Source organism: Gorilla gorilla, chromosome 7 (assembly GCF_029281585.2).
Source record: "Gorilla gorilla gorilla isolate KB3781 chromosome 7, NHGRI_mGorGor1-v2.1_pri, whole genome shotgun sequence".
Classification (NCBI taxonomy): Eukaryota; Metazoa; Chordata; class Mammalia; order Primates; family Hominidae; genus Gorilla; species Gorilla gorilla.
Window position 1 is genome coordinate 149,138,562 of NC_073231.2, and position 24,381 is coordinate 149,162,942.

The window sequence follows — 24,381 nt, forward strand, 5'->3', positions numbered from 1 at the left end:
CCTGGAAAGGGGGCACTGCCTTCCCGGTTCTGGTGGCGGGGAGTGAGGGGACGGGCAAAAGCGGCACAGGGAACAGATGACACGGGCCTGAGGCAGGGCGCATTTGGAAAGGGGCGAGGAGAGGGCAGTGGCTTCTGGCACGGCAGCAGTGGGCATACAGAGGCAGTCGGGCCCCGTCTCGAAGAGCCTCCGCCCGGAGTAAGGAGCCGGGGCTTGTCTAGGAGGCAGTGGGGAGATCCGGAGAGCGAAGCGCCTCCTGCGCAGACTCGCGTGCTTGGAGTACCGGAGCCTGCAGGGCAAGAGAGGGTCTTCAGAAGACCCACGACGTTCCACTGGGATGCAGAGGGAAACGGTTATTTGTACTTCTACATCATCTCTTTTAGATGTGTGTGTGTGGTGTGTGTTGTTGTTGTTGTTGTTTTGCGACAGAATCTCTGTCACCCAGGCTGGAGTGCAGTGCCAATCTCGGCTCACTGCAGCCTCCGCCTCCCGAGCTCAAGTGATCCCCCCGCCTCAGCCTCCCGAGTAGCTGGGACCACAGGCGCCGGCCACCACGCGCAGCTAATTTTTTTAAAAAAATTTTAGTCGACACGGGTCTAACTATGTTGCTCAGGCTGGTCTGAAACTCCTGGACTCAAACAGTCCTCCTGCCTTGGCCTCCCAAAGTGCTGGGATTACATTCATGAGCCTCTCGCCCACGCAGTCGAAGTGTTTTAATTTTTATCTTTTACAACAGCTTCTAATTTGTTACAAATAAACGTGCAGCATGTGGTGGGAGTGTTCAGGTGTTTACTGGTGCAGTGCGCAATTAACGCGGTTCCAGGCACGAGATGTGGAGGCCCAGAGGCAGAAGCCGGTGGCGGCGGCAGGACTGCCGGAGGCGCGGGCAGGGACCTGGGCTCCCAAGGCTGTGGCCCTCCTGCCCCAGTCCAGGGTCCATTTCCAGGGGCGCGTCTGGCCCTCTGTTGCTGTCTTCTTAGGGTTCTTTCATGGGGATCAGTTCTTCAGCCTTTCTTTTCTCCCCAGAGAGGGTCTGTCTACTCGTTGTAAGAGGGAACAAGTCCATATTGCAGCTGTACACTTTGCACCCATGATGAAAAGCGTCACTTTTGCAGCATTCCAGCTGGAGATTCGTGACCTTCGGTCTGCGGCAGGCGGAAGGGCGAGAGACTTGGACAGGAGGTGCATCTTGCCCGAGGAAGGCTGAACGAATGAGAGCTCGGTCCCTGGTGAGAAAGAGCCCAGAGCATGCGAGAGGCGGGCGGCAAGGGCTTCTCTGCAGCGGAGACGCGAGGGCGGCGTCCTGCAGGGAGGCGGGGGGCAGCGCCTGGGGCGCTCCAAGCTCTCGGCCCCAAGGAAGCCCACGCTCGGGACCCGCGTGCTGCCACAGCCCCGGGGGCCTGGAGGGGCCCGTGAGCCGAGCGGAGGACCCGGGACAAGCGCGGGGCGCCGCGGGGAACGGACGGGAACGCGCGTGGCCTCCCCACAGCGGGCCTTCGACACCTCCTGACACGTCCTGCGGGTGCCCGGTCCTCAGTTGGCTCGAGCCGGATCCCGGCGCGCCAACGGCTCGACCTTGCCCCCCACGAGGCAGGGCTTCCTGCCCGGCAGGAAGGACTCGGCCGGCGCCTGCGGGCAACCGATGAGCTGAAGGCGCCGCGGCTGGGCCGTCCCGCTCTCCCGCCGCCGAGCGCACTGTCCTCCCGCTGCCCAGAGCGTCGCCGGAAGTGCCGAGGGGGCGGGCCAGGGGTCGAGACTGTGGCGTTTCCGGCGCGCGACGGGGCGGGGACCGTAGCGGGTGCAGTCCGGCTGCTCTGGACGCTGAGGCCCCGGCTTCTCTTGCTGGGGCGTCGATTCGGGAGGGCTGAGGGCGCGGCCGAGAGAACGGGGCGGTCACCGCCGCCGTGGCCCGCGCGTCCCGCCCTCTCCTTGCAGTGCAGGCCCCAGCCGCTCTCGGGCGCGGCGTGGGGGAGGCGGCCCTGCAGGTGCGTACCCGGGGTGCCGACACGTGCGGGGCTCCCTGCGAGCTGAGTCCCCGCTGCGCGTCTTCAGGCCTTTGTAAGTTGTCCAATTTCCCACCGGCCCAGCTCATCGAGCTTCTTCCCAGCTGTGAACAGGAGGGCCTGTTCCCTCATTCTTGCCGGTAAGGTACTTTCAAAAATCTGCTTCCAGACTAAAAAATTGCACTTTAAATTACCTTTTTGTAAAAGAGGCGGGGTCTCGCTGTGTTTCCCAGGCTGGCCTCCTACTCCTGGGCTCAAGCGATCCTCCCGCTCAGCCTCCCTGGCAGGCGGGATTACAGGCGGCTTAAATTAAATTTACTAATTAATCACTTTATTTACTTATTTTTTTAAGACAGGGTCTCACTCCAACGCCCAGCTGGAGTGCAGTGGCAAAATCTCGGTTCACCCCAGCCTAGACCTCCCGGTCTCAGGCAATCCTCCCACCTCAGCCTCCCTAGTAGCTGGGACTACAGACGCCCACCATCACACCTGGCTAATTTTTTGATTTTTTGTAGAGACGGGGTCTCACTATGTTGCCCAGGCTGGTCAGGAACTCTTGTACTCAGTCAGTCCTCCATCCTGAGCCTTTTGAAGTGCTAGGATTACAACTGTGAGCCACAGCACCCAGCCAAATTACATTTCTTAATTGCACTTGAGGTGAGACCTAAAAAAATGTATTGCCTACTGGTTTTTCTTCTTTGCGAGTTACCTATTCATGATCTTTGCCAATTTTCCTTCCTTTCTCATTAATATATAGAGGTCTTTATCAGATAGGGATGAATCTTTGCATTGCACGTATTCCTCCCTTTTTGGTTTTTGTTTTTTTACATTAAATTTTTTTATGTAGTTAAATTTGTCAGACATCTGATGTCAGGCTTAGAAAAATCATTCCTCATTCCAAAAGTTTACCATTCAAATAAGTTGTTCTTTTTTTCTGGTTTAACATTTTTATATTCAAATCCTTATAACTACCAAGAAAATTTTAAAACCCATGGGAATTTCTCTAGACATCTGAAGACTGCTGGAGGGCGCGGGCTTGCTCAGCATGGAGCTAGGAAGCTGTGGCCACGCCCACCTGTGCTCTGCGTCAGCCCTGGGTGGAGGGGGACCCACAGAGCCTGGACCAGAGTTCCTGGGCATCCCACAGAACAGAACACCCGCTTCTGGGAGTGTCTGTTGAGCCAGGACCTTGCTTGCTAGTGACAGGAGTGGGCCCAGCTGGGTGATGCAGCTCCCACAGGGCCTGTTCTGACAGTCTCTTCTGAAGGCATTCTGACCTCACTGCCCCTGGCCCCTGTACCTAGCCTTGGCTGTGATTTATTTTCCTTTTCTTTTACCTAAGCAGAAACTGTTCCAACTGCTGGTGTTCTGCAAGATGGAGCCAGGAGGAGAGCCCACAGGTGCTAGACAGAGCAGTACCCTGATGGAGTCCCTTGCAGGTGAGGGGACATGTCTCCACAGTCGGGCCCAGAGTTCCAGGGCAGGAATTGAACAGGAATACAGGAAAAACACCATGTCTCAGTCACTGACGCAGAGCATATACTGTGTCCTTGGGCGCAGGGTGAGGGAGGGAGGTAAATGCAGGCCCATCAGATCTCCTGGGCATCTGTTTGGTGACAGTCTTTACCAGTGAACTGAGAGCTTTTGGTTAGAAAGTCTGGCAGCCCCAGGCTCTGCCTCTGGGAAGGTCTCTCTCTCAGTGCTTCTCAACCTTGGCGCCGTGGCTGTTTTGGAATGGATGAGTCTTTGTTGAGGGGCCATCCTGTGCGTTGTAGGACGTTCGGCAGCACCCTCGCCTCTGCCCGCTTGGTGTCAGTAGGGCCCCCTCCCAGTTGTGACAATCCAAAACATCTCCACACATTGTCAAATGTGCCCTCAGGACAGAATCGCCCCCATGAGAACACTGCTTTATGTTTTGGGGCCACCCTGAGAGTGTGTCACAGCAACAGCCCGGGAGATGGCGTGGGCAGTGCAGGCCCTGCTGTGGGGTCTGGGATTGCCTCCATCGGAAAGGCGTCCTCAGGGCCTGCAGGCTGGATCCAGTAGAGCTCCACCATGTATGTGGCCCCTTCTCACCATAGTCTTGGTTCTTTTTCCTCATAAGCAATACCTTTGAGTCAGTTCTTGAACTTCCAAGTCTGCAAACCACAAGACCAGGGCTGGGCCTCTGCCAAGGGGCTTCTGTTCTGTGCGCCACCCTGAGCGTCTCCCACCCCCTGGCTGCTCAGTGTCAAGGGTCTGCAAGGGCAGAGAGAGGTAGGGACTGTTGACAGCAGCCTGCTCTCATCTGCCCTGGAACATCCCTACCCCACCCCCACCTCCACAGGAGTTTCCGTCTTATGTGCACCCTCCACATTCTTGAGAGGTGCAGCCGGGACTCAGCCGCTTCTCTTCCGCTGCCACAGCGGACTGCCTGCAGACTGAGAAGTCCCGCTCAGTTGCTGTGCCGGCCTCGGCGTCCCCCCTCCTCGTGCTGCCCCTCCTGGCTGAGCCCTCCTGCCTCCTATGCAGGCCAAGCTCAGTTGCCAGCTTTCTCATGTCCCAGGGTTTTACCCCTACCCCTTAAGCCGTTTTTCTAAATGGCCACATGGTCTGTCCCTGTGAGCCAGTGGAACCAAATCTAACCAGTGGCTTGACTGCCAGAGAAGGGCCATTGATAACGCAGCCTGGGTGGGGTTGCTCAGCCTGGCCAGCGCCGCCGCCCAGCCCACATGGGACATGGGTTGCTGCTTCCAGCTCTTGTTCCGGATTTCTTTTCTTTTCTTTTTTTTTTTTTTTTTTAAGACAAAGTCTTGCTGTGTGGCCAGGCTGGAGTGCAGTGGCGCCAGCTCACTGCAACCTCCACCTCCTGGATTCAAGTGATTCTTCTGCCTCAGCCTCTCAAGTAGCTGGGACTACAGGTGTGCGCCACCACACCCAGCTAATTTTTGTATTTTTATTAGAGATAGGGTTTCACCTAATCTTGATCTCTTGACCTCGTGATCTGCCCACCTCAGCTTCCCAAAGTGCTGGGATTACAGGCGTGAGCCACCGCGACTGGCCTCTTGGTCCGGATTTCTGAGTGAGGACGCTCCTGTTTCACGTAACAGAAGCCCTTAGAGTTTGGTGTTTGGGGGCAGTTGTTAAGGAGTCCGCGTTGTCTCAGGGAGTCCAAGGTAAAAGGAATGAGCTGGGGCCATGGCTGGGTGTGGTGGCTCACACCTGTAATCCCAGCACTTTAGGAGGCTCAGGTGGGAGGAGGGTTGAGCCCAGGAGTTCAAGACCAGCCTGGGCAACACATTGACACACTGTCTCTACAAAAAATTTTTAAAATAGCCTGGTGTGATGGTGCTCACCTGGAGGTGCACCACCTACTTGGGAGGCGGAGGGAGGATCACTTGAGCCCTGAGGCTGCAGTGAGTCATGATGGTACCACTGCACTCCAGCCTGGGTGATAGAGCAAGACCCTGGCTCACAAAAAAGAAAGGAAGGAAGGACAGACAGAAGGCAGAGCTGGGCTGTGGGCTCTGTTGGGTGCCACTGTCCCCGGGCCTCCTGCTGCATCTGCCTCGCTCCCGTCCTGGCTTGCTGCCAGCTGTCTCCAGCCTCCTTTGCTTTCCCAGCTGTCCCGCAGAGTAAGGCAGTGCCCAGAGCCTGCGTTTCTGTCCCCTCCCCTCCCAGGACTGGGTGGGCCGAGGCTAGAGGTTTAGCCCTGTTTCTAGCCCCGTTTAGCCTCGTTTCTGTTTGTATATTTTTAAAATTCTATTTTTTAAAGAGACAGGATCTCACTGTGTTGGCCAGGCTGGTCTTGAACTCCCAGTCTCAAGTGGTCCTCCTGCCTCAGCCTCCGAAAGTGCAGAGATACAGGTGTGAGCCACCACACCCGGTCCCACAGCCCCGTTTCTGGAGTGGCAGTGCAGGATTCTCGTCCACCTCATAACCATGGGGGTTAAGAAGGTGGGGAGGAGAAAAAACTAAAAAAAACTAGGCGGGAACTGAATGGGCAAAATCAAAGGTGTCTGTGGCACACGTCACCATCACTGTCACTCTGTCGTCACCACGATTGCCAGAGCCACCCTCGACTCACGTTCTCTTACATCTAAAATCGTTCCTGTCTGGCCTCTTTTTCAGCTGTGAAGGCTGCTTTCCTGGCGCAGGCCCCGAGTGGCAGCCGGTCAGCCGAGGTGCAGGCAGCTCAGAGCACGGAGCCTGCCCCAGAGGCAGGCGCTCCCGAGGGAGAGGGCCGCAGAGGGGGGCCTCCCCGGGCGTTGGGGTCTCTTGGCCTTTGTGAAAACGAGGAAGCCAGAGAAAGGCCCGGAGGTTCCCCTCGAGGCCCGGTCATTTCTGAGAAAACTGGAGGACAGAGTGGCCGCGAGTCAGACGTCCCTCCGAACGCAGGCCCCGGGGCAGAGGGCGGGGGCAGCTGGAAGGGGCGGCCTTTCCCGTGCGGCGCCTGTGGCCGCAGCTTCAAGTGCTCCTCGGACGCGGCAAAGCACCGGAGCATCCACTCGGGGGAGAAACCGTACGAGTGCAGCGACTGCGGGAAGGCCTTCATCCACAGCTCGCACGTGGTCCGGCACCAGCGGGCGCACAGCGGGGAGAGGCCCTACGCGTGCGCCGAGTGCGGCAAGGCCTTCGGCCAGAGCTTCAACCTCCTCCGGCACCAGCGCGTGCACACGGGCGAGAAGCCCTACGCGTGCGCCGACTGCGGCAAGGCCTTCGGCCAGAGGTCGGACGCCGCCAAGCACCGCCGCACCCACACCGGGGAGAGGCTGTACGCGTGCGGCGAGTGCGGGAAGCGCTTCCTGCACAGCTCGAACGTGGTCCGGCACCGGCGGACCCACCACGGGGAGAACCCGTACGAGTGCCGGGAGTGCGGCCAGGCCTTCAGCCAGAGCTCCAACCTCCTCCAGCACCAGCGCGTGCACACGGGGGAGCGGCCCTTCGCCTGCCAGGACTGCGGCCGCGCCTTCAGCCGCAGCTCCTTCCTCCGCGAGCACCGCCGCATCCACACCGGGGAGAAGCCCCACCAGTGCGGCCACTGCGGGCGCGCGTTCCGGGCGCTGTCGGGCTTCTTCCGGCACCAGCGGCTCCACACGGGCGAGAAGCCGTTCCGCTGCACCGAGTGCGGCCGCGCCTTCCGCCTGAGCTTCCACCTCATCCAGCACCGGCGGGTGCATGGCGCCGAGTGAGCCGGGGCTGCGGCGGAAGAGATGCCGGCGGCCTGGTGGGCGCGAGGCCGAGGCCGGGGGAGGCTCCTGTCCGCCCCGTGCGCGGTGAGGAAGTAACAGCCGGCTGCGCGCCTGGTTCTCGGGCTGCGAAAGCCTCGCCAGGCCTGCATCCGCCTTGGCTTGGGAGCAATCAGGAGAGACAGGGCTCGGGGAAGGCGAGCGCTGCCCGCGGGAGGCGATTCCCAGAGGCGGGGTGGTCTCAGGGGTCTGTCCCGGGCCGGCCGCCCGCTGCTGAGGCGCCCCGCCTCCCACGGTCAGCTGCTGCGGGGCAGTGGCCGGTGATTGAATCGGTCATTCCTCCGCAACCAGGCCTCCATCAAAACCCTGCATGAGATGAGGGCCTCGAGCTTCGGGTTGGTGAAGGCGGGGTGGGGGGGCAGTTAGGAAGGGGGCGCCCAGACAGGACATGGAAGCCTCGCGTCCTCCCCCGTACCTTGCGGGTCGGTGGTTCATCCATGTATTTCAACGCCTTTTCACAGCCGGTTCATATGGTCCCGACTTCTGTGTGCTTAGAAAATTATGGAACTTGGCCGGGCGCGGTGGCTCCCGCCTGTAATCCCAGCACTTTGGGAGGCCGAGGCGGGCGGATCACACGGTTAAGAGATCAAGACCATCCTGGCCAACATGGCAAAACCCCCATCTCGACTAAAAGTAGAAAAATTAGTTGGGCGTGGTGGCATGCGCCTGTAATCTCAGCTACTTGGGAGCCTGGGGCAGGAGAATCACTTGAACCTGGGAGGCGGAGGTTGCAGTGAGCGGAGATCTGGGCACTGTACTTTAGCCTGGGCGACAGAGAGACCCATCTCAAAAAAAAAAATTATGGAACCTGAGAAGGGGGTCGTGGGGTCCCCGGGGCCCACCGTCTGCACTTGGCATCTGAAGTGGGGGTGGTCTTGTGGGACTGACCCCTTACCCTGTGGGTTCAGCACTAGCTCCGGGCAATTGGTGACAGAATCGAGTTAAATTGTAGGACATCGCGTTGGTGTCCGAGAGTTGGAGAGCTGGTTGGTGTGGAGGGAAAGGCTTACACACATGTGATTTCAGAAGCGTTCCGTGGGTAGAGGAATCGTTTTCTCTTTGAGACTGTTATGAGTATGTACAAATGTTATTTCCTGTAAAATATTTTCATTTTTTAAAATGTTATTTCCTAGATAGAAAAGTAGAAGTGTCTTTTTGGGGAGCGTTTTTGGGGGCGTATAGTAAAGCTCGGTCATCATGAATTAAGCGAGGTGGGCTTTGAGTTTCTTGGGATGACAGGGAAATGTGAGCCGCCCACTGGCCGTGAGCCCTGGGGTGCAGTTGCAGGATTCGCCCATCCTGGTCTGGGTGTGGCTTGTGACCACCTCCTGCAGTTCTCTGCCCAGGTAAGGACTAATTGGGAAGAATTCTGGGTCCTGAGCTGGCTGCCGCTTCCAAGACAGTCGCTTTGAGGGCTCTTGGCACCGATTTTGTTAAAATGCATGAGCTTAGGGTTGTGCAGCCTGTAGGGGCAGGGGTGCTCTCAGAATGGATTTGGTGGCCCCACCGTTATTTAAGCTCCTGACCCCTGGGCCGGTGGTGAGGTGGGAAGATGAGCCTGTGTCTCCCATGCTGAGCCAAGATCCTCAGGTACCAGTAGCGGTCAAAGCACCTGCTCCCTGAAGGAAGCTTACCTGGCTTAGCCTCATCCCTGCTCGTAAGTCAGGCATTCAGCTTGCAAAGATCCCCAAGCACACAAGGAGAGTCAGCTGACTGAGGGCCAACAGAAACAGCAGGCAGCCGCTGTCAGCCACAAAGAAACGCAGATCCTGAAACTGTCATCATACAGCTGAGAGGATAGTTATGTGTGAGGTGTTCAAAGAAGTCGCACAGTCAGTGATGAGAAAGCTGTAGGGTACATACTGTCACGTGTGAATAGGCAGGACTCCTTAAAGAACTTTTGGAAATGAAAAACAGGCCAGGTGCAGTGGTTCATGCCTATAATCCCAACACTTTGGGAGGCCTAAGGGGGAGGATCAGTTGAGCCTAGGAGTTCAAGACCAGCCTAGGCAACATAGGGCTGGGCACGGTGGCTCACGCCTGTAATTCCAGCACTTTGGGAGGCTGAGGCAGTGGATCACCTGAGGTCAGGAGTTTGAGACCATCCTGGCCAACATGGCAAAACCCCATTTCTACTAAAAATACAAAATTAGCTGGGCATGGTGGCCCACACCTGTAATCCCAGCTACTCGGGCAGCTGAGGCAGGAGAATCCCTTGAACCTGGGAGGCAGAAGATGCAGTGAGCCGAGATCACGCCATTGCACTCCAGCCTGGGCAAAAAGAGCAAAACTCCATCTTAAAAAAATGAATAAATAAAGGAAAATGAGCTGAGTGATGGTCTTAGATATAAGATGGAATGGCAAGCAAATAAAATTATAAATATGAATACATATGTATATATAAAAGAATAGTGTCAACTAAAATACTAGACAACAATAGCATGTAAATTAGAAGGGACAGAAATGTTCTAAGACCCTCCGGTTGTTGGGAAGAGGGTGTAAGATAGTGTTTAATTTGACTTTGATAAGTTAAATGTGCATAGTGTAATTTAATGTTAATTACTAAAAGAGTGTAACCAGTCTACACATCTCTAATCCAATAAAAAGAATAAAACGCTGTGATTTAAAATGTAGTTCCAGCTGCTTGGGAGACTGAGGCAGGAGGATCTCGGCTTGGATCCTCAGACCAGGAGTTTGAGGCAGCAGTGAGCTATGGTTGTGCCGCTGCACTCCAGACTGGACAACACAGTGAGAGCCCATAAAATAAATAAATGAAATGAACACAAACTTCTGTCAATTAAAAAATAAGAAAAAAATTAGGCTGGGCCTGGGCGCTGTGGCTCACACCTGTAATCCCAGCACTTTGGAGGCCAAGGTGGGTGGATCGCTTAAGCCCAGGAGTTCGAAACCAGCCTGGGCAACATAGGGAGAACCTGTCCCTACAAAAAATACAGTAAGTAAGCCTATAGTTCCAGCCACCCAGGAGGCTGAGGTGGGAGGATCACCTGAGCCTGGGAGCTCGAGACTGCAGTGAGCTGTAGTCACACCACTACACTCCAGCCTGGGCAACAGAGTGAGACCCTCTCTCAAAAAAGAAAAAAAAAATCAGAAACAAACTGGGCAAATTAAGATGGTGGAAACAAAACTAAATATGTCCCTAACCACAGTAAGCTGTATAGAATTGCCAGTTGGCAGGTAAAGGTTAGGACTGGGTGCAGTGGCTCATGCCTGTAATCCCAGCACTTTGGGAGGCCGTGATGGGTGGATCACCTGAGGTCAGGAGTTTGAGACCAGCCTGGCCAACATGGTGAAACCCCGTCTCTACTAAAAACACAAAAATCAGCCAGTTGTGGTGGTGCATGCCTGTAATCCCAGCTACTCGGGAGGCTGAGACAGGAGAATGGTTTGAACCTGGGAGGCGGAGGTTGCAGTGAGCCAAGATTGCGCCACTGCTCTCCAGCCTGGGTGACAGAGTGAGACTGTCATACACACAAACACACGTAAAGATTAGGAGGAAAATCCGTGACCCAGAGTCACACACATGAAGACAGACAGGAGGGAGGCGTGAGTCAACCAGGGGGAGGAAAGGCAAGCTCAGGTGCCATGTGAAGCCCAGAACATTGTTTTAAAAAGGAAACTCAAAAATAATGATGGGCCAGGCGTGGTTGCTCACCCCTGTAATCCCAACACTTTGGAAGGCAGAGACGGGTGGATCACTCGAAGTCAGGAGTTCGAGACCAGCCTGGCCAACATGACAAAACTCTATCTCTATTAATAATACAAAAATTAGCCAAGTGTGGTGGTCTGCGCCTGTAATCCCAGCTACTTGGGAGGTTGAGGCATGAGAATCGCTTGAACCTGGCAGGCGGACGCTGCAGTGAGCCGAGATTGCGCCACCGCACTCCAGCCTGGACTTCACTCAACCTGAGAGGCAGAGGTTGCAGTGAGCCAAGATCGCGCCGCCAGCTCCAGCCTGGGCGTCACTCAACCTGAGAGGCGGAGGCTGCACTGAGCCAAGATCACACCGCTGACTCCCAGCCTGGGTGTCACTCAGGCTCAGTCAGACTCCACCTCAAAAAAAATAAAAAAATAATAAAAATGTCTTAGAGATGGAAATGTAATGGGCAAAATTAAATTAGCAAGAAGGTGGAAAGTGGAGAAAATGTGTTTGAAAGAATGAAAAGACAAGAAGGTGGGTGACAGGATAGAAAGATTAAGACTAACAGGAATTCCAAGGGGGGGAAAACAAAAACAGAAAATGGTGGGAATGAAGTTATTAGAGAAATAATTTTCCCCCAGAACCGAGAAACATGAATCTCCAGAGTAAAAGCACCTACCGATATCTCGCACAAAGATGGAAGGAACGACCTACATCCAGGCATGACATGAAACATCAGACAGTCCAGGACATAGAGACGATCTGAGAGCGCAGATCACACACACAGGCTGAGGAATAAATCCCTTCCCAAGGGCAGATTGGAAGTTAGAAAACGACAGAACAGTGCTTCGAAAATTACAAGTGAAAATAATTGGCAACCTAGAACTTTATACCTACCCAGGTGGTCAGTCAAGTGTGACAGTATGACAACATTTTCAGATATACAAACTCTTACTTTTAAAAATTCATTTTCAAAATACATGTTTTCAGGAGCCTACTAAAGGAGGAGCTCCAAATCAAGGGAGCAAACCAAGAAAGAGGAAGAAGGGGCTGGCCACTGTGCTGTAATCCCAGCACTTTGGGAGGCTGAGGCAGGTGGATCACGAGGTCAGGAGTTCGAGACCAGCCTGTCCAATATGGTGAAACCCCGCCTCTACTAAAAAATACAAAAATTAGCTGGGTGTGATGGCGCGTGTCTGTAGTCCCCACTACTCAGGAGGCTGAGGCAGGAAAATCACTGGAACCCGGGAGGCGGAGGTTGCAGTGAGCCGAGATCGCACCACTGCCCTCTAGCCTGGCAGAAGAGCGAGACTCCATCTCAAAAAAACAAACAAAATCTTGTGGGTTTCTTAGATTATATTCTCCACTAGACAAAAAATATACTTAAACATTTGTCAGTGTTTTCTCTGTTCCATATGATGTGTTAGCATGTTGTGGGAAAATATCCTTTAGGGTCTTAGAAACACTCTTGTCTAGCTGAGAGGATTTGTGCTATATACTATCTTCCAGCAATTTTTTTTTTTTTTTTTTTTTTAGAGACAGGCTCTTGCTCTGTTACTCAGGCTAGAGTGCAGTGGTGCAATCAGTTCACAGCAGCCTTGAACTCCTGGCCTCCCACCTCCGCCTCCCAAAGGGCGGGGATTACAGGTGTGAGCCACCACACCCAGCCCCAACATAGTAAACCTTTCTGGGGCCTTAACAATGGATATGGCCACAACCTTGATTTTATCTTTATCCTGAGGCCACTTACTACTTGAATTCTTTGCAGGCAGTGGTGATACACCCTACAGTCCCAACTGATCAGGATGCTGAGCAGGAGGATCCCTTGAGCAATATAGGGAGATCTTGTCTCTAAAAAATAAAAGTAAATTTAAAACAACTTTTAAAAGAAAATGCTTTGCTGACTGCAGAGACAAGATGTGAGATGGTTTTGTTTCCCAAGCCAGTTCAGGCCCCGGCTCTGTGTCCTCCAGATTCCGCCTGCAGACTAGACGATCCCTCCTTTCACACATTTCACGCTCGCAGGCCTCACCAGTGCCACGAGGAGCGTTCCGCTGACATTTTTGCCACTCTGTCTGGAGCTCTGCTTAGCTGGGTCCATTTTCTAATTTCCAAGTTACTGAAGGCAATTTTTTTTTTTTTTTTTGAGACAGAGTCTGGTTCTGTTTCTCAGGCTGGAGTGCAGTGGTGCGATCTCGGCTCACTGCAGCCTCTGCCTCCCGGGTTCAAGTGATTCTCCTGTCTCAGCCTCCTGAGCAGCTGGGATTACAGGTACCCGCCACCATGCCCGGCTAATTTTTGTAGTTTTAGTAGAGACAGGGTTTTGCCATGTTGGCCAGGCTGGTCTTGAACTCTTGACCTCAAGTGATCCACCCACCTTGGCCTTCCAAAGTGCTGGGATTAGAGGCACGGGCCACAGCACCCGCCCAAAGACAATTTTTTTTCACCCAAATTTTTCACTACTACCTAATCATGGTTTCCTCTGCTAACAGTCTCCTCCCCGTGTTTCTGGCCTCCAGCCCCAGACTGCACTCACAGTCAGTGCACTGCGTCATAGGTGTTGCTTCTGCCGGCACCTGTCTTAGACGAGGCTGCTGTGTCAAAATTCCACAGACCGACTGGCTTCACAGCAGACCTTTCTTTCTCCCAGCTCTGCAGGCTGCGAGTCCAGCCTCCAGGTGCCACAGACCCAGTTCCTGTTGAGGCACCACCCCCAGCTTACGGACAGCAGCCTCTTGCTCACGTGGCCGTCCCCGTGTGTGCTCCTGGAGAGGAGGCTCCGGTGTCTCTTCCCATGAGGGCATTCATCTCATCGTGAGGGTCCCCCAGGATCTTCTCTAAACCTGCTCCCCTCCCAAAGGCCCTACCTCCAACACTGTCTTGCTGGGGCTGAGGACTTCAACATGTGAACTGGAGGTAGGGGACAAATAGCCAGTCCACAGCAACCCCAACTTTGGGACCCAGTTTCTCTGTTGGCACTTGCTGAGGGACAACCCACCCAAACGCCTGGTGGCTCACAACGGCAGGGACACGGTGCTTCTGTGGCCGCAGGCGTGAGGACCCGGGTCCTGGCCTCCCTGGGGCCTGTTCCTCGGCTGTGCTCGGTTGCTCAGGGCTGCTCTGGTCCTGCATCCCCAAGGAGATCCCTTCTGAGGTCACAGGTGCAGAAGGAAGCCCGTCCGATGCAGACGGGTGTTCCAGCCATGCAGAGAGGAGAAAATCAGTACCGAAAGCATCTGACAGAAAAGGAAAAAAAAATCCAAAAGAAACCATTTAGAATAGACTCAGAGGACATAACACACCTGGGACCGACTGAGATGATATTTAGGAAAGATGTGTAAGATTTCTACATGTAAACTAAGAGATGGGATGTTATTATTACAAGTTTTCCTAAGTCAGGGTCACCCATGCTGGAAGGCCGTGGTACAATCACAGCTCACTGCAGCCTCAACCTCCCGGGCTCATCCTCCAACCTCAGCCCCACGGGTAGCTTGAGACTACAGGCGCGCACCACCATGCCCAGCTAATTTGGGGGGTTTTTGTTTGCTTGTTTTGGGAGAGACAGGGTCTCATTATGTTGCCCAGGCTGTTGAGATGCAACATTACTCACAAACATGTAAAAACTCAAACGATGGCGGGTCTGCCCATTCACGGATGGAACAGAGGGTGTCAACATGTAAAAACTCAGACAACGGTGGGTGCCTGTTCATGGATGGAGCAGGGCGTGTTGCGGAGGTGGAGCATTACAGACATGCAAACAACGGCGGGCGTGCCCATTCGTGCATGGAACGGGGGGTATCGGGGAGATGGAGCATTACTCAAAGACATGTAAAAACTCAAACAATGGCGGGTGTGCCTGTTCGTGGATGGAACAGGGGGTGTCGGGAAGGCATCGGGGCTCCCGGTTGCTGTCAGTCGCCCGTGAGACCCGAGCAGCAGTCGCTCTGTTCTTGTGATCATGGCTGAGTGGGATCCAGTGTGAGTCTCCACCCAGCCTGTTACCCAGTTCCAGCTGCAGGGCCTGTGCGCTCTTTTCCGCCTGGGCAGCAGTGAACGAAGTTGCTCTAAGTCCCTTGCTGCTCTTGGTGCACTTAAGAGAGGGCTCGCAGGCCACAGGGTAACAGGAGAGGCTGAGTGCGCGGCATCCTCCATCATGGAAACGCATCTCGCACCAGCACACGCAGCTGGCTTTTCCACTACTTTTGCCCGTCGATGGCACCACCCAGCTTTTCTCTGGGTGGGAAAGGTATCTGTCCACCTGGGGTTTCTACTCTGCATGTTTTATCTTTTTTTTTTCTCTTGAGATGGAGTTTCACTCGTCGCCCAGGCTGGAGGATAATGCCATAATCTCAGCTCACTGCAACCTCCGCCTCCCAGGTTCAAGTGATTCTCTTGCCTCAGCCTCCTGAGCAGCTGGGACTACAGGTGCCTGCCACCATGCCTGGCTAATTTTTGTATTTTGAGTAGAGACAGGGATTCACCATGTTGGCCAGGCTGGTCTTGAACTCCTGACCTCAGGTGATCCGCTCACCTCGGCCTCCCAAAGTGCTGGAATTACAGGCGTGAGCCACCGCGCCCGGCCATGTTTTATCTTTTATCCAGGTAGTCTGTGACTATCCAAACGAGGCTCTGACAGTCTACAGGGATCGTGTCAGTCTGGAGAGAGTTGGGTTAAAGGCAGGTTGTTTGGGGTGAGAAGGGGACGCTGAGGCAGCAGGTGGTCACAACCTCACGTCTCAGAAGGATGCGCTGAGCAGGCCCGGGGTTTTGGGCAAGTGAGGTCCACAGCCCTCTAATGAGTACCTTTAGAGGCCACTGGCCTGCAAGTTCTGATGACGGGGAACAGCCTTAGGGGCCTCTCCCTGGAGCTCCCACTCGCCCCCTCGCCCCCCACCCTGCTGTGTCCTGAGCTGTGGCTTGGGAGATGTTTCTGGACTGGGACCAGACCCCGCAACCTAGAGAGCCAGCTCTAGGCTGGGAATTCCTGGGCATAATGTCCAGGCATGAAGTCAGCTCCTTGTGTGTCCTCATCTGTACAGTGAGGGAAGGGCCCATCTCCACCGTCTCCGCAAGGACAGACTCCGAGGTGACGTGGGTCGGGCCTGCACTCTCAGTGGTTTCCTTTCTGGAGTCTGGGCCTGCTCGGCCAGTGCCCTCATTTTCTGTGGAGCTGTTCCATGTCTGGGCACAGAAGCACCTCTCTGGGAGCAGGTGGGGACGTGAGAGCCTCAGGGCCTCTGGAACTGTTCTGTCACAGGCCCCAGGAGGAGCTGGACCTGCTGCCTGAGCCCCTTGGGGCAGCGGGTGAGCTGCGGTGTGAGAGACTCGGGCCTGGAGCACCAAGGGCCCCACAGCAGGAGGGATGGGGGTGCAACCTCCAGGGCGCTGGGGTCCTCTTGGCTGACGAGGAGCCTTACACAGGGGCTGCCTCATGGGGTTGGCGGGAGCCCCGGCGTGAGGGAGACAGCCACAGAGGCAGCCCCGAAAGCAAAGCGCGGAGCAGATGGCAGAGGATCCCGCATGGCAGAGAAGAGGGTGGCAGAGGAGAGGGCGGCAGAGGGTCCCGCGTGGCAGAGGATCCCACGTGGCAGAGAAGAGGGCAGCAGAGGATCCCACATGGCAGAGGAGAGGGCGGCAGAGGGTCCCGCGTGGCAGAGGAGAGGGCAGCAGAGGGTCCCACGTGGCAGAGAAGAGGGCAGCAGAGGGTCCCGCGTGGCAGAGAGGGCGGCAGAGGGTCCTGCGTGGCAGAGGAGAGGGCAGCAGAGGGTCCCACGTGGCAGAGAAGAGGGCAGCAGAGGGTCCCGCGTGGCAGAGAGGGCGGCAGAGGGTCCCGCGTGGCAGAGGAGAGGGCAGCAGAGGGTCCCACGTGGCAGAGAAGAGGGCAGCAGAGGGTCCCGCGTGGCAGAGAGGGCGGCAGAGGGTCCCGCGTGGCAGAGGAGAGGGCAGCAGAGGAGAGGGTGGCAGAGGGTCCTGCGTGGCAGAGAGGGCGGCAGAGGGTCCCGCGTGGCAGAGGAGAGGGCAGCAGAGGGTCCCACATGGCAGAGAAGAGGGCAGCAGAGGGTCCTGCGTGGCAGAGAGGGCAGCAGAGGGTCCCGCGTGGCAGAGGAGAGGGCGGCAGAGGGTCCCGCGTGGCAGAGGAGAGGGCAGCAGAGGAGAGGGTGGCAGAGGGTCCTGCGTGGCAGAGGAGAAGGCGGCAGAGGGTCCCGCGTGGCAGAGAAGAGGGCGGCAGAGGATCCCACGTGGCAGAGGGCAGCCGACAGGCAGCTCTGGGAGGATACAGGGTTGGGAAACTCAGGCAGAAGGCCATCGTAAGAGCTAAGAGCTACGTATGGAGAGTGTGGATGTGATGAGAACTGAACGGGGGCCGCTGGGCTTAGTGACCAGGCAGCAACTGTGTCCTTGCTGAATTCCAGGCACTAAAGAACTTGGTGAAGAGTCCGGGCCCCGCTGAGAGGGTGGCACGTGCGCAAATGTGGAATCCTCACCCAAAGTCCTCAGCCTCAGAGCACACAAAGGTGTTTCTCCTCCCCTGTCAAGCAGGAACCAGGGGTCCAGGCTGGGACGCTGATTGGATGTGACAGCCCAGCAGACGCCATGCTCAGGGTGGAGGCTTCAAAGGACACGGCAGGCGTCAGGGACTTTTCTTTCTGTTTGAGATGGGGTCTTGCTCTGTTGCCCAGGCTGGAGTGCAGGGGCGCAATCACAGCTCACTGCAGCCTCAATGTCTGCTCAAGCGATCCTCCAGCCTCAGGCCTCTAAAATGCCATGATCACAGGTATGAGCCACTGTGCCTGGCCTAGGGACTTTTTCTTTTTCTTTTTCTTTTTTTTTTTTGAGACAGTCTCACTCTGTCGCCCAGGCTGGAGAGCAGTGGCGCGATCTCGGCTCACTGCAAGCTCCGCCTCCCGGGTTCACGCCATTCTCCTGCCTCAGCCTCCCGAGTAGCTGGGACTACAGGCGCCCGCCACCACGCCCGGCTAAGTTTTTTGTATTTTTAGTAGAGATGGGGTTTCACCGTGTTAGCCAGGATGGTCTCGATCTCCTGACCTTGTGATCCGCCCGCCTCAGCCTCCCAAAGTGCTGAGATGACAGGTGTGAGCCACCGTGCCCGGCCAGCCTGGGGACTTTTTCTAGTGATGTACAAACACTTGCACACATTTTATTGTACAAAATTCCCCAGTACTGCTTTAATAGTGAAAAAAACACACACACATACAAAAGAAGTTTCAACACAGCTCGTCGTTAGAATTCAAAGTCTTCTCCTGCCATGGCGAGAGCCCAGGCGAACCTCTCCCGCTGTGTTTTGCTGTAGATCTTCTCCACTGGCACCCTGAACCGCCTGCACCTGCGGGAGGCAGTGTCAGCCCAGGCAAGCAGGCAACTCACCCACCTTGAAGGCCAGGTCAGGGTGCTCGGCAAGGGCGAGCGTCCTCCGTGCAGCAGAGACACCAGAATCGCCTGGTGTAGCTGGGACCTGCTCCTCTAGGCCAACCCCACCCCAGGCATGCTGCCACCCTGGAGCATCAGCGAGGTGTCAAAGACAACCTGCTGTGGCCCAGGTGTCCACCGAGCAGGGCGCTCAGCCACCTCCCACTCCCTGTGGGCAGGCTGAGCTCCACAGGCCCTCCTGATGCCTCCGAGTCCCAGGCCACTGTCAGCACCCCCACTTCACCCTGTCCATCCCAACGTTCAGGGCAGGGAGAGCTGATGACGCAGGACTCAGCATCATGGGTCCCTGTCACAGGGAGGGCCTGTGCTGACCCCAGGGGACACGGGACAGGGGCAATACTAGGACTGAACAGAGGCCTCCTGGAAAACCCAGGCCCCCCATAGGCCACAGGTGGGAACTGAGACCCCAGGCACACGCACCAGGCAATGCTGATCCTGGGGTCCAGGTAGTTGAGTTTGGACGTGCCCAGGGCCACCTGCTTGTTCTCCTCCTTGTCCGTGGCCTGCACACTCAGCTGCGCCAGCTGCTCCTGCAGCTTCTCCAGGAGCCGCCTCTTCTTCTCCAGGACACTGGCAAGAGAAGAGGAGGCCGCGAGGCCCCGCGCTGGAGTAGCACCACCTGAGGAGACCTGCACTTCTCTGGCCCTGCCGCCTTCCCTCCCAGTGCAGCCCTGTCCCTGTTGTTGTCATCAGTTATCCATCACAGCAAAAGACCAGCCGGGATCAAAGGTGGAAGCCCAGCCCCACCCCAGCTGCCAAGTCAGATACAGAGGAGGGCCGTGGGCGGAGGGTGAGCAGCCCGTCAGGACCTGACTCGCAGGAGGGTGAGATGCTCGACACAACAGACTGAGGCCGGCCCAAACAGGACGAGGGCAGCGAGACCAGGCCCGAGAAAGCAAACACAAATGTCCTTTAACCTCCTGGAAGCCACTAAGCCCTCCTTCCTGCCTCCTTCGGGAAAGCAAATTTCAGCACAGAGATGCCCTTTCCACATTACTTGCACCCTCCAACGCCAGAACATCACCCAGACATGCAACCTCTGACCCCAACTCTTCTAGGAATTTGTGCCACAAACACTCGAATGTGCGTGGAAAGACACTTGCGCCTGCAAAAATACGGCCGAGAATGGGGCAGCCCGCCGGGCCGGAAGCATAGGCCCGGGGAAGTGCCTTCCCAGCATGAGCCACATCCCCAGGGGCAGAGGGGCACATGAGGGGCTGCTGTTTATGTGAAAAAAAGGAGGGAAAACAGAGGAAGAGCCAGCACGCACACACGGTCCTTCTGGAAATGCTTAAGAAATTTCTTTTGTCTTTTTTTTTTTTTTTTTTTTTTTTGAGACAGAGTCTTGCTTTGTCACCCAGGCTGGAGTGCAGTTGCACGATGTCAGCTCACTGGAACCTCTGCCTCCCGGGTTCAAGTGAATCTCCTGCCTCCTGAGTAGCTGGGACTACAGGCATGTGCCACCACGCACATGATTTTTTTTTTTTTTTTTTTTTTTTAAGCAGAGACAGGGTTTCACCATGTTGGCCATGATGGTCTCAAACTCCCAACCTCAAGTGATCCGCCTGCCTCGGCTGCCCAAAGTGTTGGGATTACAGGCATGAGCAACCTTGCCTGGCCAGGAAATGCTAAAGAAATTTCACAGCAGCTGCCTCTGGGGACAGGAGGTCAGGGGTGGGTCACAGCCTTATTTTTCACTGAATACCCTTTGGTCCAATTGACATTTCCTTCGCACACGCCACCATTAAAAACAGAGCCCTGCATCTCCGGATACTCACCCTGAAGAGAAAACTTTTACCCTTTAAGAACCACAGCCAGGCCAGGAGCGGCGGCTCACGCCTGTAATCACAGCACTGTGGGAGGCCGAGGCGGGTGGATCACGAGGTCAGGAGATTGAGACCATCCTGGCTAATATGGTGAAACTCCGTCTCTACTAAAAATACAAAAATTAGCCAGGCATGGTGGCGTGCACCTGTAATCCCAGCTACTCAGGAGGCTGAGGCAGAAAAATCGTTTGAACCCGGGAGGCAGAGGTTGTGGTGAGCTGAGATCATGCCACTGCACTCCAGCCTGGGCAACAGAGTGAGACTCTGTGTCAAAAAAAAAAAAAAAGGACCGCAGCCACAATAATGAGGAATGAATGAAAGAGGGAACATCACTAAATAAAAAAGATAATATGGGAATACTATGAATAACTGGGCACCAGCCAGTTAGACACCCTAGACTAAACAAATTCCCAGAAAGATACAAACTACCAGAACCGACTCACAAAGTATAGAAAATATGAATAGAACTATAACAAGTGATTATATCAGTAAGTTTAAACTTCTCCCAAAGAAAAGCGCAGGCCTAGATGGTTTCACTGGTGAATTCATTTAACAAACTGACCCTAGCCAGGCAGTGCAGTGCAAGCCTATAGTCTCAGCTATTCGGGAGGCTGAGCTGGGAGGACTGCTTGAGCCCAGGAGTTCAAGACCAGCCTGAGCAACACAGCAAGACTCTCTCTCTTTAAAAAGGCACCAATTTTTCATAAACTTTCATGAAATATTAGATATTATATTAAATATTATTCAACTCGTTACCAGTATTACCTTGATACCAAAATCAATGACATCATAAGAAAACTATAGACTAACATGCTCATGAATACAGATGCAAAAACCTCAACAAAATATCAGCAAACTGAATCCAGCAATAGACAAAAATGATTACACAATTGCTCAAGTAGGATTTATCCCAGGAATGCAAGGATGGTTTCATATCTGATCAATTAGTATAATACATCCTATCAATATAAGGAAGGGACAAAAACAAGATCTCAACAGGTGCAGAAAATCATTTGACAAAATCCAGTGCTCTTCATGATAAAAAAAAAAAAACCTCAACAAACTAGGAATAGAAGTAAATTTTGTTAACAAACAGCTTCTGTGAAAAACCTACAGTTAACATCATATTCCATGATAAAAGCATGAGAGTTTTGCCCCCAGTATCAGGAACAAGGCAAGGCTGCCCACTCATGTCCAGTGTACTGGAGATTCCTGCCAGGTCCATAATGCAAAAATATGAAATAAAAGGCATATGACTGGAAAAGAAGTAAAACTATCTCTGTTTGCATACAATATGGCCTTTATAGATACAGTCCTAAGGGCCAGGCACGGTGGCTCACACTTGTAATCTCAGAGCTCTGGGAGGCCAAGGCAGGACTGCTTAAAGCCAGGAGTTCAAGGGTAGCTTGGGCAACATACAAAAATTTTCTTAGTGTAAAAATTAGCCAGGTGTGGCAGTTCGCACCTGTGGTCCCAGCTACTCAGGAGGCTGAGGCGGGAGGATTGCTTGAGCCCAGCAAGTTGAGACTATGGTGAGCTAGGATGCTGAGACATCTGGCTGTCCACATGCAAGAGAATGACCCTGGGCCCTTCCCTCAGACCACACACAAAAATTAACTCAGAACCAATGACCTAAATGTAAGAGTAAACCGATAAACCTCTTAGGAGAAAACAGAGAAATCTATCTTCATGGCCTTGGGTTAGGCAAAGCCTTCTCAGCACGCTGACTCATCCAAATCTTAACTGTGTCACAGGACACCAACAAGAAAGAACAAAGACAGGCCGGGCGCGGTCGCTCACGCCTGTAATCCCAGCACTTTGGGAGGCCGAGGTGGGCGGATCACCTGAGGTCAGGAGTTCAAGACCAGCCTGACCGACATGGTGAAACCCCATCTCTACTAAAATACAAAAATTAGCCAGGTATAGTGGCGTGTGTCTGTAGTCACAGCTACTCGGGAGGCTGAGGCAAGAGAATCGCTTGAACCCAGGAGGCAGAGGTTGCAGTGAGCCAAGATCTCGCCACTGCACTCTAGCCTGGGTGACAGAGCAAGACTCCATCACAAAAAAAAAAAAAAAGGGCTGGGAGTGGTGACTCATACCTGTAATCCCAGCACTTTGGGAGGCCGAGGCAGGCAGATTGCCTGAGCTCAGGAGTTCAAGACCAGCCTGGGCAACATGGTGAAACCCCGTCTCTACTAAAATACAAAAAAATTAGCTGGGCTTGGTGGCGGGCGCCTGTAATCCCAGCTACTCAGGAGGCTGAGGCAGGGGAATTGCTTGAACCCTGGAGGCAGAGATTGCAGTGAGCCGAGATCATGCCATTGCACTCCAGCCTGGGAGACAGAGCAATGCTCTGTCTCCAAAGGAAAAAAAAAAAAAAAGAAAGAACAAAGACAACACAAGAGTGGGCGAAACATCGACGAGCTCTTACAAGTCAATAATAAAACAACAACCCGACCAGAAAATGGACAGAGGACCTGAGCAGTCATTCTCCAGAGACGATACAGAAACGGGCAACAAGCACCTGCAAAGAGCACCCACAGTCAGACGCTCCTTCACACCCACTGGGCTCTAATCGACACGTGGAAAACTGACCCTACAGTGGCGCCTGGACAGAGGAATCGGAGCCCTCACACACTGCTGGTGGGGAGGGGATGGTGCCGCCGCCCTGGAGAAGAGTCTGGCACCTTCTTCTCATTTCCTGACCCCACAGTGACAATCACAAACCTCCTCGGCGGCCAGGGTCTCCTCCTCCCACGGCTCCATGTGTCCCACTCTTGTCCACAAGGCATATAGTTTGTATTTTTAAAAATCACAAAGTTGGCCAGGTGCAGTGGCTCATGCCTGTAATCCCAGCACTTTGAGATGCCAAGGCAGGAGGATCACTTGAGGCCAGGAGTTTGACCAGCCTGGCCAACATGGAGAAACCCCGTTTCTACTAAATAAATAAATGAGCCGGGCGTGGTGGCGGGCACCTGTAACCCCAGCTACTCGGGAGGCTGAGGCAGGAGAATCACTTGAACCCGGGAGGCGGAGGTTGCAGTGAGCTGAGACCGCGCCAGCGCACTCCAGCCTGGCGACAGAGACTCCATCTCAAAAAAAAAAAAATCACAAAAAACAATTGAAGAGGAAAACAAAACTGGCCATGGGAAGGCACGTCTGAAGCTGCCACATCTGGGTTGGTGTGGGCGGCAAGCTACCTAGGTGCCGAGGCAAGAGACCGAGGGCACGAGCTGTTCCAGTATAATAAAATACATAAGAATAGTTATACTATAGATAGATCATAGATATGATTATATATGAATATCATTAATCATTAGTTGGTAGCAATTAGTCTTTTTTCCAATATTATAATAATCCTTGCTCTACAATCATAGCCTAGGAAAAACCAGGCCATAGAGATATGAGAGGACATAGTGAGGAGTGACCAGAAGACAAGAGTGCGAGCCTTCTGTTATGCCCAGACAGGGCCACCAGAGGGCTCCTTGGTCTAGCGGTAACGCCAGCGTCTGGGAAGATGCCTGTTGCCAGGCGGACCATGATCTAGCGGTAGCCTCAGTGTCAAGGAAAACACCCGCTACTTAGCAGACCGGGAAAGGGAGTCTCCCTTTCCCCAGGGGAGTTTAGAGAAGACTCTACTTCTCCACCTCTTGTGGAGGGCCTGACATTAGTCAGACCGGCCCGCAGTTATCCGGAGGCCTAACCGTCTCCCTGTGATGCTGTGCTTCAGTGGTCACAATCCTAGTCCGCCTTCATGTTCCATCCTGTACACCTGGCTCTGCCTTCTAGATAGCAGTAGAAAATTAGTGAAAGTACTAAAAGTCTCTGATATGCAGAAATAACAGCGTAAACTATTCTCTCTCTCTGCCTCAGCTGCCAAACAGGGAAGGGCCCCGTGTCCAGTGGACATGTGACCCACGTGATCTCACCTATCACTGGAGATGACTCACACTCTTTACCCTGCCCCTTTTGCTTTGTATCCAATAAATAACAGCGCAGCCAGACATTAGGGGCCACTACCGGTCTCCACGTCTTGGTGGTAGTGGTCCCCTGGGCCCAGCTGTCCTTTCTTTTATCTCTTTGTCTTGTGTCTTTATTTCTACAATCTCTCGTCTCCGCACAAGGAGAGATGACAAGGGTCGTCTCCCACCAACCCTGTGGGGCTGGACCCTACAGGTTGGGACAGGGCCCCGGGAGAAGGCGTCTGAGGGCACGGG

At 54.3% G+C, this 24,381-nt stretch overlaps 2 protein-coding genes across 18 annotated transcripts in view; one reads left to right on the top strand and one right to left on the bottom strand.

Annotated features, from left to right (window-relative positions):
- ZNF696 (zinc finger protein 696) overlaps positions 1-24,239 on the top strand; it is a 63,748-nt gene extending 39,509 nt beyond the window's left edge. For 2 of the 5 annotated variants that reach the window (XM_063708936.1, XM_019032498.4), the window contains exons 2-4: positions 1,116-1,229; positions 3,349-3,442; positions 6,114-24,239. In XM_063708936.1, the coding sequence (XP_063565006.1) occupies positions 1,212-1,229; positions 3,349-3,442; positions 6,114-7,174 (1,173 nt within the window). In that variant the 5' untranslated portion in view covers positions 1,116-1,211 and the 3' untranslated portion in view covers positions 7,175-24,239. The other 3 variants (XM_019032499.3, XM_004047614.4, XM_055348402.2) reach the window with 3 other exon arrangements.
- Positions 18,047-24,381, bottom strand: part of TOP1MT (DNA topoisomerase I mitochondrial) — a 54,288-nt gene continuing 47,953 nt past the window's right edge. For 7 of the 13 annotated variants that reach the window (XM_063708929.1, XM_063708933.1, XM_019032488.4 and 4 more), the window contains one exon: positions 18,047-18,908. In XM_063708929.1, the coding sequence (XP_063564999.1) occupies positions 18,413-18,908 (496 nt within the window). In that variant the 3' untranslated portion in view covers positions 18,047-18,412. The remainder of the gene's footprint in view (positions 18,909-24,381) is intronic. The other 6 variants (XM_055348397.1, XM_004047616.5, XM_063708932.1 and 3 more) reach the window with 1 other exon arrangement.